General features: G+C 35.8%; 1 protein-coding gene across 1 annotated transcript; it reads right to left on the reverse strand.

The window, feature by feature from the left end:
• Positions 1–5126: 5126 nt before the first annotated feature.
• On the reverse strand, positions 5127–7679 carry LOC135150349 (F-box/kelch-repeat protein At3g23880-like). Its single transcript, XM_064086615.1, has 2 exons — positions 7554–7679; positions 5127–6230 (listed from the first exon to the last, which is right to left on the reverse strand). Exons 1-2 carry the CDS (start codon positions 7677–7679, stop codon positions 5127–5129), a joined length of 1230 nt encoding a protein of 409 aa, XP_063942685.1.
• Positions 7680–15702: the final 8023 nt, after the last annotated feature.

Raw genomic sequence — 15702 nt, forward strand, 5'->3', positions numbered from 1 at the left:
TAAACTAATAATATCCATGATAATTGATTCAACATGACAAACAAATTTTCATATAATTCGAATTGGCATAATAGAATTCGCACATGAAAGAAGTTTACACAATCATTTTTCAATATGTTATTTAACTAAAACACAATAGAATGTGTATGTAAATGGTAAAAATAAGCATGATTCACATGAATTGTATAATCAATCCATGATAAAATAGTTAAAATTTATTAATATGTTCATATGCTATGATTATCAAAGAGATATAAGATCGAACACCGAGAGACATGTACATATGAAAAGATATTTATATAATACCGTCTTTTAACAAAGATAAATATAATATTTAGTAGGCCTTTTTCCCTCCCTCTCTACTAATCTCCCTCTGTATATGTATCTTACTAATCTTACTCATTATTATGTTAGAATAACTATCCATCAATTATAGGTTAATGATACATTAATTATAAGTCGGTCGATCAATTATCAACTATTCAATTATTATCTTATCAATGGATGTTTGTTGATATTTAGCATACTATTTTTTTAATAATTTATATATGATTATTTGTTTAATAGTCGACTGTTAAAGTATGTTGTTTAAAATCGACCAACTTGATCGATAACTTGGTCGAGTACCCGTGCTTTGAATGCTAACTTGATATTTAGCCTAAAGTTTGACATAACTCGAGTCAAAATCGGAGCAATGTGGATTATACATTAAAAAATAAGATGTACGTACGTACATATGTACGTACGTAAATACATACATACACATATACATACATGTAATTAAAAATAAGATTCGGGAACAAAACCATTCCGCAAAAAGTATGAGAGCTAATTAATTACTATATTAGAATTGACATTAAGTTAAATCGAAAATAATTTGAGATAACTGCACGTGTAAAATTTTTTATATTTTTTTAAAGAAAATGAGAACCAAGATATCTCAATTTAATAATTATGATTGTGGAGTTTACATGAGAGTTTAATCATATATCCCAACTCCAACTCACATAAATTTATTTTGTGTAAAATAAATAGCAACATTAACATTTATTATTATAATTCCTTTAGAGCAAGTCCAGTGCTAAATCTAAAATAAATGTAGCTATTGCTATAATATGAAATCAAAAAGTACATTTCGATACTAAAAGAACTTTCATGCTCCGATGCATGATTTTAAAATAGAACCCAAAGAGATGTAAAATATGAACACAAGTATAAAAAGTTAAATCAAAATTGTTTTTATATTCATTTCCCTCCAAATTCCCACTTGCAGTGCCTATGTGGCAATTATAGCTACATCTATGCTTGGTTCTATATTTAGAACCAAGTATAATATTTTTCTATTTTAGCATCTCATATAACATTGCATTGGAGTGTCAAGTTCTACAAATGATGCTATATTATAGAAATAGCACCTCATATAGCATTGCATTGGACTTGCTCTTATAATGAGTGGTCATAAATAAGTGTAATTAAAATGCAAATGTATTAATTACTAACACTTAGTATTTTAAATATAATAAATGACACACCACTTGGTAATTTTGTAATTACATATAACATAAGGGTATAATGGATATTTCACTATCATTTTTTTGGCTCATTTTGCCCTGGTTGCCATTTAATATATAGAAGTAGATTTTTGTAATATTTGAAAGTTATAGATATAAGTGAATCAAATATGTGTTATCTGTTAATATTTTTAGTGATTTTTTTTTTGATAAAAAGGAATCAATTCATTATTCAAAAGCCATACGACATCAGTGAAATATTTTAATATGTACTAAATAAAATTTTCACCAAAAATATAAATAATTAATATACTTTAAAATATCATTTATAAAAAATAATATAATTAAACATTTGGTGAACAAAAATATTATAATCACGGGTCGTGCTTACCTTGGCTTTTTACGCTTGTTTTATAATCAAATAATTACTTTTATATCTAATAAGTCATAAATCATCAATAAATTTAAGGTTTTTTTTCATGAATACCCAAGTCTAATTTTTTTTTTTTCGCAAAAAGATTGTCACTTTTTAAAACAAATTGCAAAAATACTACTGCCTCCGTCCCATTTTAACTGATTTTGACTTTTTTACACGTATTTTAAGATGTTAAAAAAATGACATCTAAACATGATTATTTTTTATAAAATTTATATCAAATAAAAGTTTAGAGTCTAAACTTTTATTTGATATAAGAATTGAAATTTTTTATTGAGTTTAGATATTATTTTTTTACACCTCAATATACGTGTTAAAAAGTCAAACATCAGTTAAAATGGGACAGAGGGAGTATATTTTAATAAAAATTTGCAAAAATACGGTGGTTGCATATGATCTGCAACTGTTAACAACCCTGTATGCAAACACAAATGCAACTTTGAAAAAATCTATTCAAAATTATAGTTATTTGCATAATAAGTTGCAAATGGTTGCAATTAGCGAAAAATGAATGTGAGTGCCCCTGCGAGGCCAATTCTAATATAAGTATGAAATCAACTAAAAATAACCATAAAATCAACTAAAAGTAACCAATTAAAAACGATCACAAAGAGCTGCAACTTCACCTTAATCAGAGCTAGGATCCGCCTCACATACATCACCACATCCATTAACTAAACAACGTCACCTCCAACCACCGCCATTCCTCCACCATTGCCAAACTTCTCCACCTTATGCTGTGAAATCAATTAAAAGCAGATGCTCAATTAACAAGAGAGAGAGATAGAGAGAAAGAATGTGAGAAAAGGGAAAGAGAGAGGATAATGAAATCAAGAGCCAACCACCGCCGTTCGCTGTTGTAGTGTTTCTCCGCCGTGACAAAGATTGAGAGAAAATGGATGTATGAGATAGACTTTGTTTTGTTACGAGTAATTCCAAAAAGGCCGACTCAAACCCCATTCCTCCGGCTTTGTATAGGTATAGGTAGAATTAATGCAAACTTCTAAATGTTTTTAGAGAAGAATTCGTATAATTAAAAGGATCAGAAGGTTACAGTATTTTTGCAATAATAATGTTAAAAAGCAGTACAGTTGTTAAATTCCCATAAATTTATCCATATAGATAAATTAAAAATTACTTCTTTCATAAGTAACTCTTTACCTACTAGCAATAAGTGACTTCCTCTGAGTAAACAAAACGATCTTTATATAAGATTTTGGTGGTCCATTTCTCTAACAATTTCACTGCTTTAAAGGAGAGTTGCTTAACATCCAGCCTCTAAAGAGCTAGATCCTGAACAGTCCAACAAAAAGGTCTCATAGGAAATTCCAACTCGTCTGCCAACAAAATACCATAAACCACAATAAGATCCCAGTGGCTACTCAAAATACTAATCAGCAGGAAAGGTCATAATTGGATACTGCAGAATACCATATAGGCCTATCAGCTCGTCCAATCTTACAATCATCGGAGCAGGACCTCTTATTATAACTCACAAGCTAGAAAGCAGGGATACTCCATATGGGAGAAGAACTGCGTAGGGGATACTTGGGGGTGCGTCGGAGTGCGGTGGGATACACACGGGATACGCCACGTGGCGTATCGGTGGAGGCAGCGATGAGGATACGTGGGGTGTGGGAGTGGCACAATCTGTAATTTACAAATTTTTTTTGAAAAAAAAAAACTTAAAAATAAGGAATCGAGCATCGAGCATGACAAGGTATTCTCATTGTGATCTCTATTCTTTTTTACTTTTACTTGCACATAATTTTCATTCAGAATCAGTAAAAATAAATTAAAATTACTCCGAGTTATTACTTCAAACCCGGTGGCCATGATCGAGGTGCAGAAAAACTTAAAACCAAATCAAACATATATTCTAGTACATATAAACTCTGAATTCAACTGCATAGTACACTGAATAAAAACAACATTGAAGTTCTTACGGTGGTATTTGTTCCTATATTGAACTTAATAATAGTTCAACATTGTAAAAAAAATGGTGTACCTAATGCGCAACTGCTAATCCAGTAGATAATAATCGAACCGAATAAACAAATCCTGCATGACTTCTTCTACTTTGAACTTGATGCCAAATTTTAAAACCTGGATCAAAAACTAAAGAAAACATTTTTTTTAACCTTCAAGATGTAATATATAGAGCAAACCTAAACCAGAGTTGAGTCTCTGGAGTTAAAAAGTAAGATAAGTAATAACATAAAATTTAACTTACCCTCTTAATTAATGCATAATTGTAATACCTCTCATTCTTAAACATGTAACTTTCATGTATTGAAGTAACAACAATAACATACCTATCGAGTACTTCAGTAAATCAATTTAAAATAGGATGCAGCTTTTCCCTACAATTGGTAGATATAAAGGATCTGCTTTCCATTCACGACTTCTACTTCTTTTCCAAACAGTTTTATAACTTACAAGTATTAACTTGCTTCTCACTTCTACTCCACTTCTTTAGTTGAAGCAAGAAGTCACTTCTTTTAAACTAAGTTGATTATCTACAGGGTGATGTATCTAGTAATCAGACTCTAGAACATGTTAATTACACACTACCACCAGATAGCAATGCCAAGGCAAATTAATCTTGTTGAAACGTAAGCTATTCTCATCGAGACTCTTCAAACCGAGATTAGTAACAGATAACTGAATAAAGTTCATGTTTCTGCAACATATAACTCTCTCACAAGCAGACTCTGGGACTTAGCTTAAGTGTCCGACAATGCTTCTATGAAGTCTACGTACCTGTATTCCAAGGACCTGGACTTTATGATGTACCTTATCCTAGATTACTGTCTCTAATCAAAGGCTAGTAAGGAACAAATTTATGATCATAGGGAATTTCTAGTAATAATTCTTGTTTTCATACCCTGTTGCTATACTACTGTACAAATTTAACAAGAGTAGTATACATGAAAAAGTTATAAATGAAAATTTAATGATTTGTATAATTCAGCATTCAAAAGACAATATATAGTTCTGTTAAGTCAGTATTAATTAAGCAAAAATGTCAAGGAAAAAAGCCACAGTCCTTACCAAAGAACTGAACTTTAAACATTGAAAATTGGGGAAGCCAATGAATTAAAAATTATCTAAACGGTTAGGAAAAAACAAGTCACAAGGATACCTGTATTACCCTTTCGTCGAAAAACTGCAGCTTGTTAATTCAGAAATACAAGACTCTCACTATAATTGTATACTCCAAGTGTGTGCATTTTAGGTTCAATGGGTTTTATTGCTTCACTCGCGAAGTCATACAAGACTAAATCATCATACCTATTGCGTCCAACGTATTCACCTGTCTTCAGATATCCGACTATTGAACTTCCTCTGTCGAATGGTTTTCTGATACTCCACTTCTGAATCCAACAACTGTTTTCGTCTAGTGTCCATATGGCGATGTCTTTGCTGCGAAGATCAAAAAGATTAGCAAATGCAACAGATTCCTTTAACTCAAAAACTTCACGCACGCCGCACCAAGAATCTGGAGGTAATAAAATTGTGCAAAATTCCTCATTTTGCACATCAAACAAAAGCAAATTCCGCTCATTTAAATCCCAATAAAGCGATCCCTTCACAAACGCTGGATAAACAAATGTCCACAGTCTATACTTTAACTCCACCGCGATTTCCTTCCAGGAATTCTTTTTCAACGAGTACACCTCGACTCGAGTTACAGAGGACTTCTTATTTCTTACAATCCTCAAAACCTTGTAGTCACGGCTAGCAAGTTCAAAACCAAACCCTAAAGAAACACAAAAATCATCGTAACACGCAGAAATATCAATGCTGTATCTACGTAGGTCCTTCACTTTTCCAGTAGCCGGATTCCAAAGATACACATTAGTTGTCCGATTTCGACTTGTTGTGTGCCTTCGAATGCCTCGTTTGTAATCAAGGCAAATCAAGCCATTGCATGATCCAACAACGCTACATTCGTCACCGCTAACAGAAGCAGCTATAGGCAGATTTAAACCAATAGGCTTATGCAGAGAATTTCTACTAATAGCACAAAATTTATTATAATCCGAACAAGAATTGTGTGCGATAAAATAGTCATTGCCAGGGTTTGCCGTGGTGCGCACGTTATGCCGTTCTACGAATTTTCGGTTCAAGATGTGAGATCTCCATGCCTTGCATACTACTTTGAAACGGAGGAGAGATTTCACCGGTAGTCGTAAAAGAACTTCGATGAAAAGTTCTTCAGGCAGATCATCCATGCATGTCTGCCTGCCTGATGATTCACAGATCATAGTATTATCATCCTGTGATTGTGAGAAAAACCTGGTTGATATTAACAGTGTTACGTAGAATATCACGAATGTAAATAGACAATACATGCTGGATTATAATAAAGGACTAGAGATGTGATTCAGTTCAGACTAGGGCTGAGCAAACGGTCGGTTCGGTCGAAAACCGAACCGAACCGAAATAACCGAAAACCGAACTTTAATATTTTCCGAAACCGAACCGAACCGTACTTGTGTTTCAAACCGAACCGAACCGAAATAACCGAAAACCGAACTTTAATATTTTCCGAAACCGAACCGAACCGTACTTGTGTTTCAAACCGAACCGAACCGAACCGAAATTACTTCGGTTTTTTCGGTTCGGTTCGGTTAAAACCGAACTTTATATAAAAAAAAAAATCAGCACAAAGAGACTATCAATTTCACCAGAAAATATAAACCACCAAGGGAGTTGCGACCATTCAATGGAATTACTACTAGTAAACTACAGAATGCAATGCATCAGAACGGAACAGAACCCAAAACAGAGTATAAGCAAATAAGCAAATAAGCAGCAAAGGCAGCAAAACACAAGTACAGGTCAGTACAGATGGTGGTGTCGTCGGTCTTGGATTCTTGGTGATGGCGCGAGGCGCTGGTGGTGTGATGAGTGCTTACAGATGAGATGGGCTTTAAGGTTAGAATCTTTAGTTTAGACATCAGAATAATCATAAGTAATGTATATAAATTATAAATATAATTTAAAAATATATGTATAAAAAACTTCGGTTATTTTGGTTAAACCGAAATTTTGTGTTTCAAAAACCGGACCGAACCGAACTTTTAGTTCGGTTATAACCGAAAACCGAACTAACCGGAGTTTTAGAAAAATCCAAACCAAACCGGACCGAATTCGGACGGTTCGGTTCGGTTAGTTCGGTTTGGTTCGGTTTTGCTCAGCCCTAGTTCAGACTAAGAAGCAATATTTGTGAATAGGGATTTTTAATGAATCGGATCTCTCGGATTGGACTTGGGTCACACTTCAAATGCCAATCCGTTTATGTATAAAATTTTGAGGGATTTGTAAGTTGTAACTGCCTCGTCATTTTTATAATTCTTTTGATTTATTTTTTATTTTTTTATTTTTTTGACAAACAAATAATTTTATTACGAGGAAATGCTTAACAAGACGGATATTGAAACCCAACCGGACAAATCCCGAACTCTCAACTACAAATTGTGAAACAAAGAACGAATTAAATAAATAGTCGTTTTATTTTCAGATCGCTCAACATATAGAATATTTATATTCTTTAATCTAAAAGGTATTACAACGATATCTCGAGAAATCGAACCTACATGAGATGTGAAACTGGTAGTATCGTAATTGACCTTCACATAAGCATCGTCTGTAGCCCAATGTTCAGAACCATCAGTCAAATCAACTGGTACCGGAGCACCAAATGTCCCCCAAAATATGAACATTTTTTTGTTGTGAAAGCTGAGCTCTTGCGATATCCACCATCGTTCCCAAATCGATGCAAGTCTTATAGATCTCCTAAATTACCATATAAATCTTTTTTCGAATGATAACCGAAACACAGATAGAGACACAAGAATAACAAAACATCACACACTGACATTCCAAAAATATGGGCACACACTAACATCCCAAAAAGATGCGCACAACCTTGATAACAAGGTACTCAACAAGATCTAATCCAAAAATATTAGATCTGGGTTTTATTGGTTTATAATTCTTTTGCATAATATCCAGATCTGAAATTAAGTATATAAACCAAATCAAACCAAATAGACCCAGTATGTCCAGCTTAGAGCAGGGTTTGGGGAGAGTAAAATGTACGCAGACCATGCCCCAACTCTAAAGAGTAAGGAAGCTGTTTCCGTGAAGACCCCCGACTTAGTGCAAGACAAAGGTATTGTGTGAGATATATGTAAATAGTATCTTGGCCCACGGTTCGAACACATGGGACTAACCTTTATCGCGAATTCATCTGTCAACGAATGATCTGAAACTTTTCATCAAAGCATACCGCCATAACCCTGAAAAACCTCTTTGTCGCTAATGCATCTGTCCATCAATAATCTGAAACTGTTCTGGAAAACATAACACCATAACACTCAAAACCTATGTATGCCACGAGATCGAGACACAACTACTCTAATACATCGTATCCAATCATTCCTATCTAATGTCATATCACCCATGAGATTTACAGCACCCATGTCCAAACTTAATTGATCAGCCCACGTCCGACGAGGCCGACCTATCTTTCTCTTACCCCGAACCAATATGTGTTCAACTCTTATGACCGGGGCAAGTTACATTTGCGTCGAACGTATCCATACCAACATAAACTCCCCTCCCTTATTTTTTTTAGAGATAGACTCAACACCTAAAAGGCGTCGAATAGTAACATTAGGTATATGATATATCATAGTGTTAGCACACTCCAATGCAACATATGCATTTCCGTTGTCTCTAGCCAACGCTCCTCAGCCTTTCTCAAGCCAGCACTCAGAACCTTATAGTAATGACGGTCTGATTGCTACTCTATAGAACTTATAAGGTACACTTTTATCACACAACACACTAGTAGGAGCCGTCCAACGAAGCCATCCTGTCGAAATACGGTGCGTCACATCCGCAAAAATATCACCATTACCTTGAATGATAGAACCCAAGTATTTAAATGTATTAGTTTGTGGTACACGGACCTCCGTGTGACATACAACTACAGCCTCCTCTGGATCTCCTCGCTGAAATTGGTACAGAGGTACTTAGATTTCGAACAGCTCAAACGCAATCCATAACCCTCCAACGATGTACGCCACTGTTCTAGTTTTACATTCACCTCGTTCCGAGACTCAGCGATTAAGCCAATATCATCAACAAAAAGCATACACCAAGGCACATGAGCTTTAACGTTATGTGTAATCACATATAAAGCAATTCTGAAAAGCGAAGGGCTTAATAACGAACCTTGATGAAGTCCTATTACCTCAAATGGAAAATACAGAGTATATCCAGTTGTAATGTTGATTAATTAGTAAATATATAAAGAATTAATTTTAAAGGATTTGTGAAATATGTGGATTGTATGTTACAAATCTAATTATTAATGTATTTAAATATTGATGTTACAATATTTATTGTATGAGTGACAATTGTAGGAGTTACAATCTTTTTATTAACTACATGGATGGAATCAAGGGGCAATTATATATTTTCTAGGGGTGGAGATGATACTAAGAAAGCCTATAAATAGTCAGTTCAATCTCAGGGAATAAGCACACAAAAGAAATAGCTTGTTCTAGTTATCATCGGAACCCCTCTATTTCTTCCTATCTATATTAGTGAGTAAGTATATATATATATATATATATATATATATATATATATATATATATATATATACACACACACATATATTCTCAGGTTCTAACATTAGTATCAGAGCCGGACAATGCCTGTGTCTTTCCATTTAATAGTTGCCAGTTGCTTCTGCAGAACACTTTAAACATATGTTCTGTTTTCTCGGTCACTTTATATATTGTTTATGTGTTCATACTGCCATATGCTTGTTATATGCCCTTTTTGTATCCCATTTTGCTTCAAACAATTTTTCTCTGTCGTATACACATTTTTGTCCTTGTCAGCTGGCCCACTCCTTTGGTCCTTGTGCACATGTCTGAGAGAGTGTCTTATTTTTTTATTATTTACTCTCGTGCACTTTACGCAGTTTTTTTTATCCAGTTTTTACTTATAATATGTTCCAGTTTTATTTGTTCAGCAATGATCCACATGCATGCTATCTTCCTATTTATAGCCTGTTCTCTTTGATTTTTATTAGTAAAATTGCTGGCGGTAATTTTTTAATATGTTTTTGTGAGTTAAAATCTGGTGTGTTGATATTAAAATTGAGTAACTCAAATTGGGTTGACCTCTTTTTGGTTTAATAAAAGATGGTTATCTTAATTTAAATTAGTGAGATATTGGAGTGTTAATCACGAGCAGCCCAACCCAAGTTCAAAGCAGCTCCTTGTCATTTGCTTGCAAGTTAGTCAGAGTCTAACGTACAACAAAGTAAAGCTGCCGACTGCTGTGTGCATTTTTAATAAAAATAAATGACATTGATGGGATTTGAATGTGTAATTTATTTTTTTTGTGCTTAATGCTTTTGAGTGTCTTTTTGTGTGTAGCTTGATAGTTTTTTTTTAATTCAACGGCAATTTTATTTGTTTTTAAATTGGTCATAGGCCATTGCATATAAATATGTTTGTTATTTTTTTTCCCTCTCTCGTCATTTTCAAGTTTTTTTTAATATTGGTGTGGCTTGTGTAATTTAATATATCTTAGTTTTGGTGAATAGATTCGAAATAACGAGCAAATTGATTGCTTCCGAATTGGCAAAGATCGAGAGGTTGAATGGCACTAATTATGATATGTGGAGCCGTAAAATCAGGTATGGCTTGGTCCATGATAATTTGGAAATTGCTATTGAGAAGGATGGCCCGATTTTGGGAGAAAGTCCTACTGATGCTCAAAAAAGGGAGCACGAGCAATGACAAATTTGCGACAAAAACTCTTATGCTAATGTTCATGGAAGACAATCTGATTAAGGTTTTTGAAACTTTTGAAAGTGCTAAGAAATATATTATTATATTTCTAAAAATGAGTTTCATATATTATTTTTGAAAATTCTAGTTGATTATTATGTGAATGTATGTGTTACATGGTTATGTGATATTGATGGATTTGTTTGTATAAGTACTTGTAATTATTTATGAATATTATGTGATTAATATATGAAATTTTGTGAATTTTATGTTATCTGATTTATTGGGTTGACTGCTCATATGTGTTCGTATTTGAGAGATTTGAATTTTTATATGCTCAGGAGAAAATATAGTTTATTTGGATATTTTCATATCGATTTATGGATTGTTATATGATTTTATAATCGATTTATGGATTTAATTGCATATATTTATATTTAATTGTTAATTATTTGATTTTTCTGAAAACCGTCCACTCGTAACGGTGTAACGATTTTTCTTCCCGAAAGTTTCAACAAAGCTCACCTTTTGCCTAATTTGAATATTCCGGACACTTTTCGTGTTTTGACTTTTTCGATCCGGAGTATTGTTTTCCCCGGAGTCGGTCCGGCGGAGTTTTTCGGGTATTTTAATTGTTGATAATTATCTGGTATGTCTCGATATACGTGAAAGCCAGATATTTTGATTATTATATTACTTTTTATTGAAATACGTGCAAATGGGACCCGCAGACCAATGATTGAGTTAAAAAGCCCCCTTTTGATTATTATCTCGAAAACCGGTACCGATTGGACCCCGCTTTACTATTATAAAGCTATTAAATATCGTATTTTCATGTCATAAACGATCCAAAGGGGTACCAATTATTCATAAATATAAATAGTCCTTTCTATACCTTATTTTCAACCGTAAATCATTTTCACCAGTTTCTCTACACGAATACCGAGAGAAACCGAACTGTGTTCTTCGTGTTCTTCGTAATCAAACAATGATTTGAAGGCGTTATTGGAATCCGATGGAGGCGTATGAATAATCAAAACGAAGCTCTTGACGCGTAGAATCTAGTACAATCAGTCGTTTAAGTGCAGATTCAACAGGTGATTTTATATTAATTTTACAAAATTTGAATTATATAATTTTAAATTATGAATTTTTGCAAACGATTCCGTTTATGTGATTTGATGATTCCATGTTGTAGTGCATGTTTTTCTCGTCGTTTTGGTATATTATATGTTGAATTTGGAGTTCGGCATCATAAAGAAAGGTCAGTTTAATTCTTGATGTGAGTTTCTTGGTGTTCTTGAGTTTCCTCGCCGGAAAACTCAAGCTTTTAATCGGAATCTTGATTTACTGAGTCTGGGCAGGTATGCTTTGTATATATAAGTAGAGTATTGAATGAGGAATCGATTGGTGGCATTAATTTGTCCAAAGGAGGCGAGATAAACTCGCCGGATTCCGGAAAGAGAGGCGGTGCCGCCGCTTTCTCTTCCATTTTCCGGCCTATTGGCCATGGTTTTGCAAGAATGGAATGTGTAAATGAGTTCCTGGGATGTTATTTGATAAATTTGGAAAGTTTGAAGTGTTTCTGGGCGGTGGAAGGTCGCCAGCGACGCCCCGATGATACAAGTTAATCAAAACAGAAAAAATATAAAGATGCAAATATGAAGAACAGAGCAAACATCACCAGACTCTTATACAAGAATGGAGGTGACACTTAGTCTTACTCAGGAGACAAGCAACAATGGAGAAATGCTATCTCGAGAAATAAGGCTAGACAATAAAGTAGATCTGAGAAAAGGGAGAGAAGAGTGGTGATAATAGAGTTGATATTTCATAAGCTGTCTCTTCCATACATTCTTCTTGGCTTTATAGAAAACACCAATCATTTCCTAACAAACTCTATTACACTGATATTATATGAATAAAGGACAGGTGTCGTTTTCCAATGGTCCATGTGCTCCCAGATTCCTTGTGTGACTGCCAGTGCCGTTGCCTCCATTTGTCTCTTCTACCACCTTTATTTTTGCCATTTCACCTGTCCCAGCTCCACCTGTCAGCTCTTCATTGGCTCTAATTCCTCCATCTGTATCAATACTCCCTACCTGAAAAGATCCTTGACCCCAAGGATCAAAAGCTGGGTGTATCTTCATTATATGCTCAGCATCTTCCCAGGTTGCCTCCCCCAGCATCATAGCGTCCCATTGAACTAACCATTGTACTACTGCGTGATTCCTTCTTTTAACAGTTCTAATTTCCACCACTTTCACAGGAGCTTTCTCTGTTTCATCGGTCCACGCTGGAGATTCTATGTTGTCTGGCATGTTAGGAATAAGACCTACATGTTGTTTGAGCATCGAGACATGGAAAGTCGGGTGAATTCTTGCGGTTGCTGGCAGTTTCAAAGTATAGGCCACTTGTCCCACCTTCTTGATGATCTCATATGGTCCATAATATTTTGCAGCGAACTTTTGATGTTCACGATGAGCTACTGAGTGTTGACGGTAAGGTTTGAGCTTCACATATAAAGTATAGGCCACTTGTCCCACCTTCTTGATGATCTCAAATTGTCTGTCCGATCTTTTCTTGTTCGCCAGTTGAGTCATTCTGTTCTGGGCCCTGGCCAGATTTTCTTTCAAAGTTGCGATCAGCCTCTCCCTCTGTTGAAGACTCCTATCAATTGTATCCACCACACATGAGCCTGCTATGTAAGGTTTATATATGGGAGGAGGTTGGCCATACATTACTTCGTATGGTGTCATTTTTGTGGCTGAGTGATAAGTAGTATTATACCAGAATTCAGCGAGAGAAAGCCATTTTGCCCATTCTTGTGGATTCTCGTGGCACATACACCTAAGATATGACTCGAGGCACCTGTTTAAGACCTCGGATTGACCGTCCGTTTGCGGATGGTATGCTGTAGATAAGTTGTGCTGCACCCCCTGTAGCTGTACAAATTCTTTCCAAAACTGGCTGATAAAAACCTTGTCTCTGTTCGATATAATTGATGAAGGAAATCCATGCAACTTGTACACATTGTCGAGGAATGCCTGTGCAACTTTCATGTGTAGGGATGTGATAGTGCAATGAAATGAGCGTATTTGCTCAAGCGATCAATCACCACCAGTATGACTTCTTTGCCTTGAGAACGAGGAAGGCCCTCGATAAAATCCATAGTGATAGCTTCCCAAACCATGTAAGGCACTGGGAGTGGCTGTAATAGCCCAGGGTATGCTGCATGGTCATATTTGCACTTTTGGCAAGTGATACATTTCTTGACATAAGCTGTGGTAGCCTTCTTCATTCCTTTCCAAAAGAAACAGGACTTAATCTTTTGATATGTTGCCTCGATACCCGAATGACCTCCCTGACTTGAGTCGTGCATCCACTTGAATATTTTCTGCTTAATTTCCTCGTCGTCACCCACCATCAATTTCCCTTTACGTTTCAAGTGCTGTCCATCCCATGTATATTTGGAGTGAGAAGCAGGGTTTGCTTGCAACTCCGTTAGCAGTTGTTGAATGTGGGGATTTGTTTGCCAATTTGCAGCTATCTCTACTATCAAATTTGAAGAAATATTAAGGACAGTCATTGCTGATAACTGAGGGCCTGGAAGTCGAGAAAGTGCATCTGCCACTTTGTTCTCATTCCCACTTCGATACTCAATTATGTAGTCAAACCCAGCCAACTTCGATAGCCATTTCTGCTGAAAAGGAGTTACCAATTTGTCTTCCAGCACATACTTTAAGCTTTGCTGATCAGTTTCAATGGTGAATGGTTGAACGATGAGATAATGCTGCCACTTCTTCACTGACATAAGGAATGATCGGAACTACATCGTAGAGAAAAGCACCCCGCAGGTCTACAAAGCAAAATGTGTGGTTTACAACTGCAAATGGAAGCTAAGGGCCGCGAAAAAGAAGTCCCATGGTCTTTTTCAAATAACTAAATGTCTAGAGAATCACACATGCCTACTAGATAGGTCGACGCAGGACCACCGCAAAATTTCCGCAAAAATGATTGGCTATGTGGTTGCTCCCTACGTAAGTCGTACAAAGACTATTTTCGTTTATTATTCATCGTTAATGTTAATATGTTTTGTTTCAACAGGTGTCCTAGACCCCTCAATTGAAGGTAAGCAACATCATCACAATGGTCAATGATGAGTACCAGCATTTGGTCAGTTACATGAAAGCATGGAGGGGGAAGATGGCCGCCATGGAGAGCGTTTATGGTAGCTAGAAGACAACCTACAACGAGCTCCCTCGGTTCCTTAACGTTATGGCCAGTACAAATGCCGAAAGTGTAGTTGTGGTTGAGGTTGTTCCACATCATATCGAGAGGGGGCAATCGACATTTGTTCGTGCATTTTAGTGCTTGAAAGCAATGATTGATGGTTGAAAGTACGCACGGCCAGTGATTTCCATTGATGGTACATTTCTTAAGGGCAAGTATAATGGGAAGTTGCTTGTAGCGGTGGGAGTCGACTCTAATAACCACCAATATCCCATATGCTTCGCCCTAGTTGATGAGGAAACAACAGAAAATTGATCTTGGTTTCTACGTCTTTTACGAAGACATGTATGACGAGATAGACATGGGGTTTGTATTATATCTGACCATGCCACGGGGATCCTTGCTGCGATGAATGACGAACGGAGTGGTTTTACCCCGCCTCTAGGCGTTCACAGATTCAGCCTCCATCATGTTAGGAGCAACTTCTCCAAGGCATACCCTGGAAAGGAGCTGAAGATGTACATGTGGCTAGCCGGCCGTACGCCACATATTAGGAAACATGATGCCTACATGAAGAAGATTGGGGAGATTTCTCCTCAAGGCTTGAGGTGGCTGCAGGGGATAAATCCTGCCCTCTGGACAATTTGTCATGACACATGCCACGCTCGTTACGGCCAAGCCACCACAAACATCT

The sequence above is a fragment of the Daucus carota genome, chromosome 2 (genome assembly GCF_001625215.2).
Source record: "Daucus carota subsp. sativus chromosome 2, DH1 v3.0, whole genome shotgun sequence".
In the NCBI taxonomy this organism is placed as follows: Eukaryota; Viridiplantae; Streptophyta; class Magnoliopsida; order Apiales; family Apiaceae; genus Daucus; species Daucus carota.

Coding starts and splice junctions, on each gene's coding strand:
- LOC135150349 (XM_064086615.1), bottom strand. CDS start 7,679: ATGTTCATATTTTGGGGGACATTTGGTGCTCCGGTACCAGTTGATTTG. Junction 6,231..7,553: donor CTACCAGTTTCACATCTCAT/GTAGGTTCGATT, acceptor TCACAATCACAG/GATGATAATACTATGATCTG.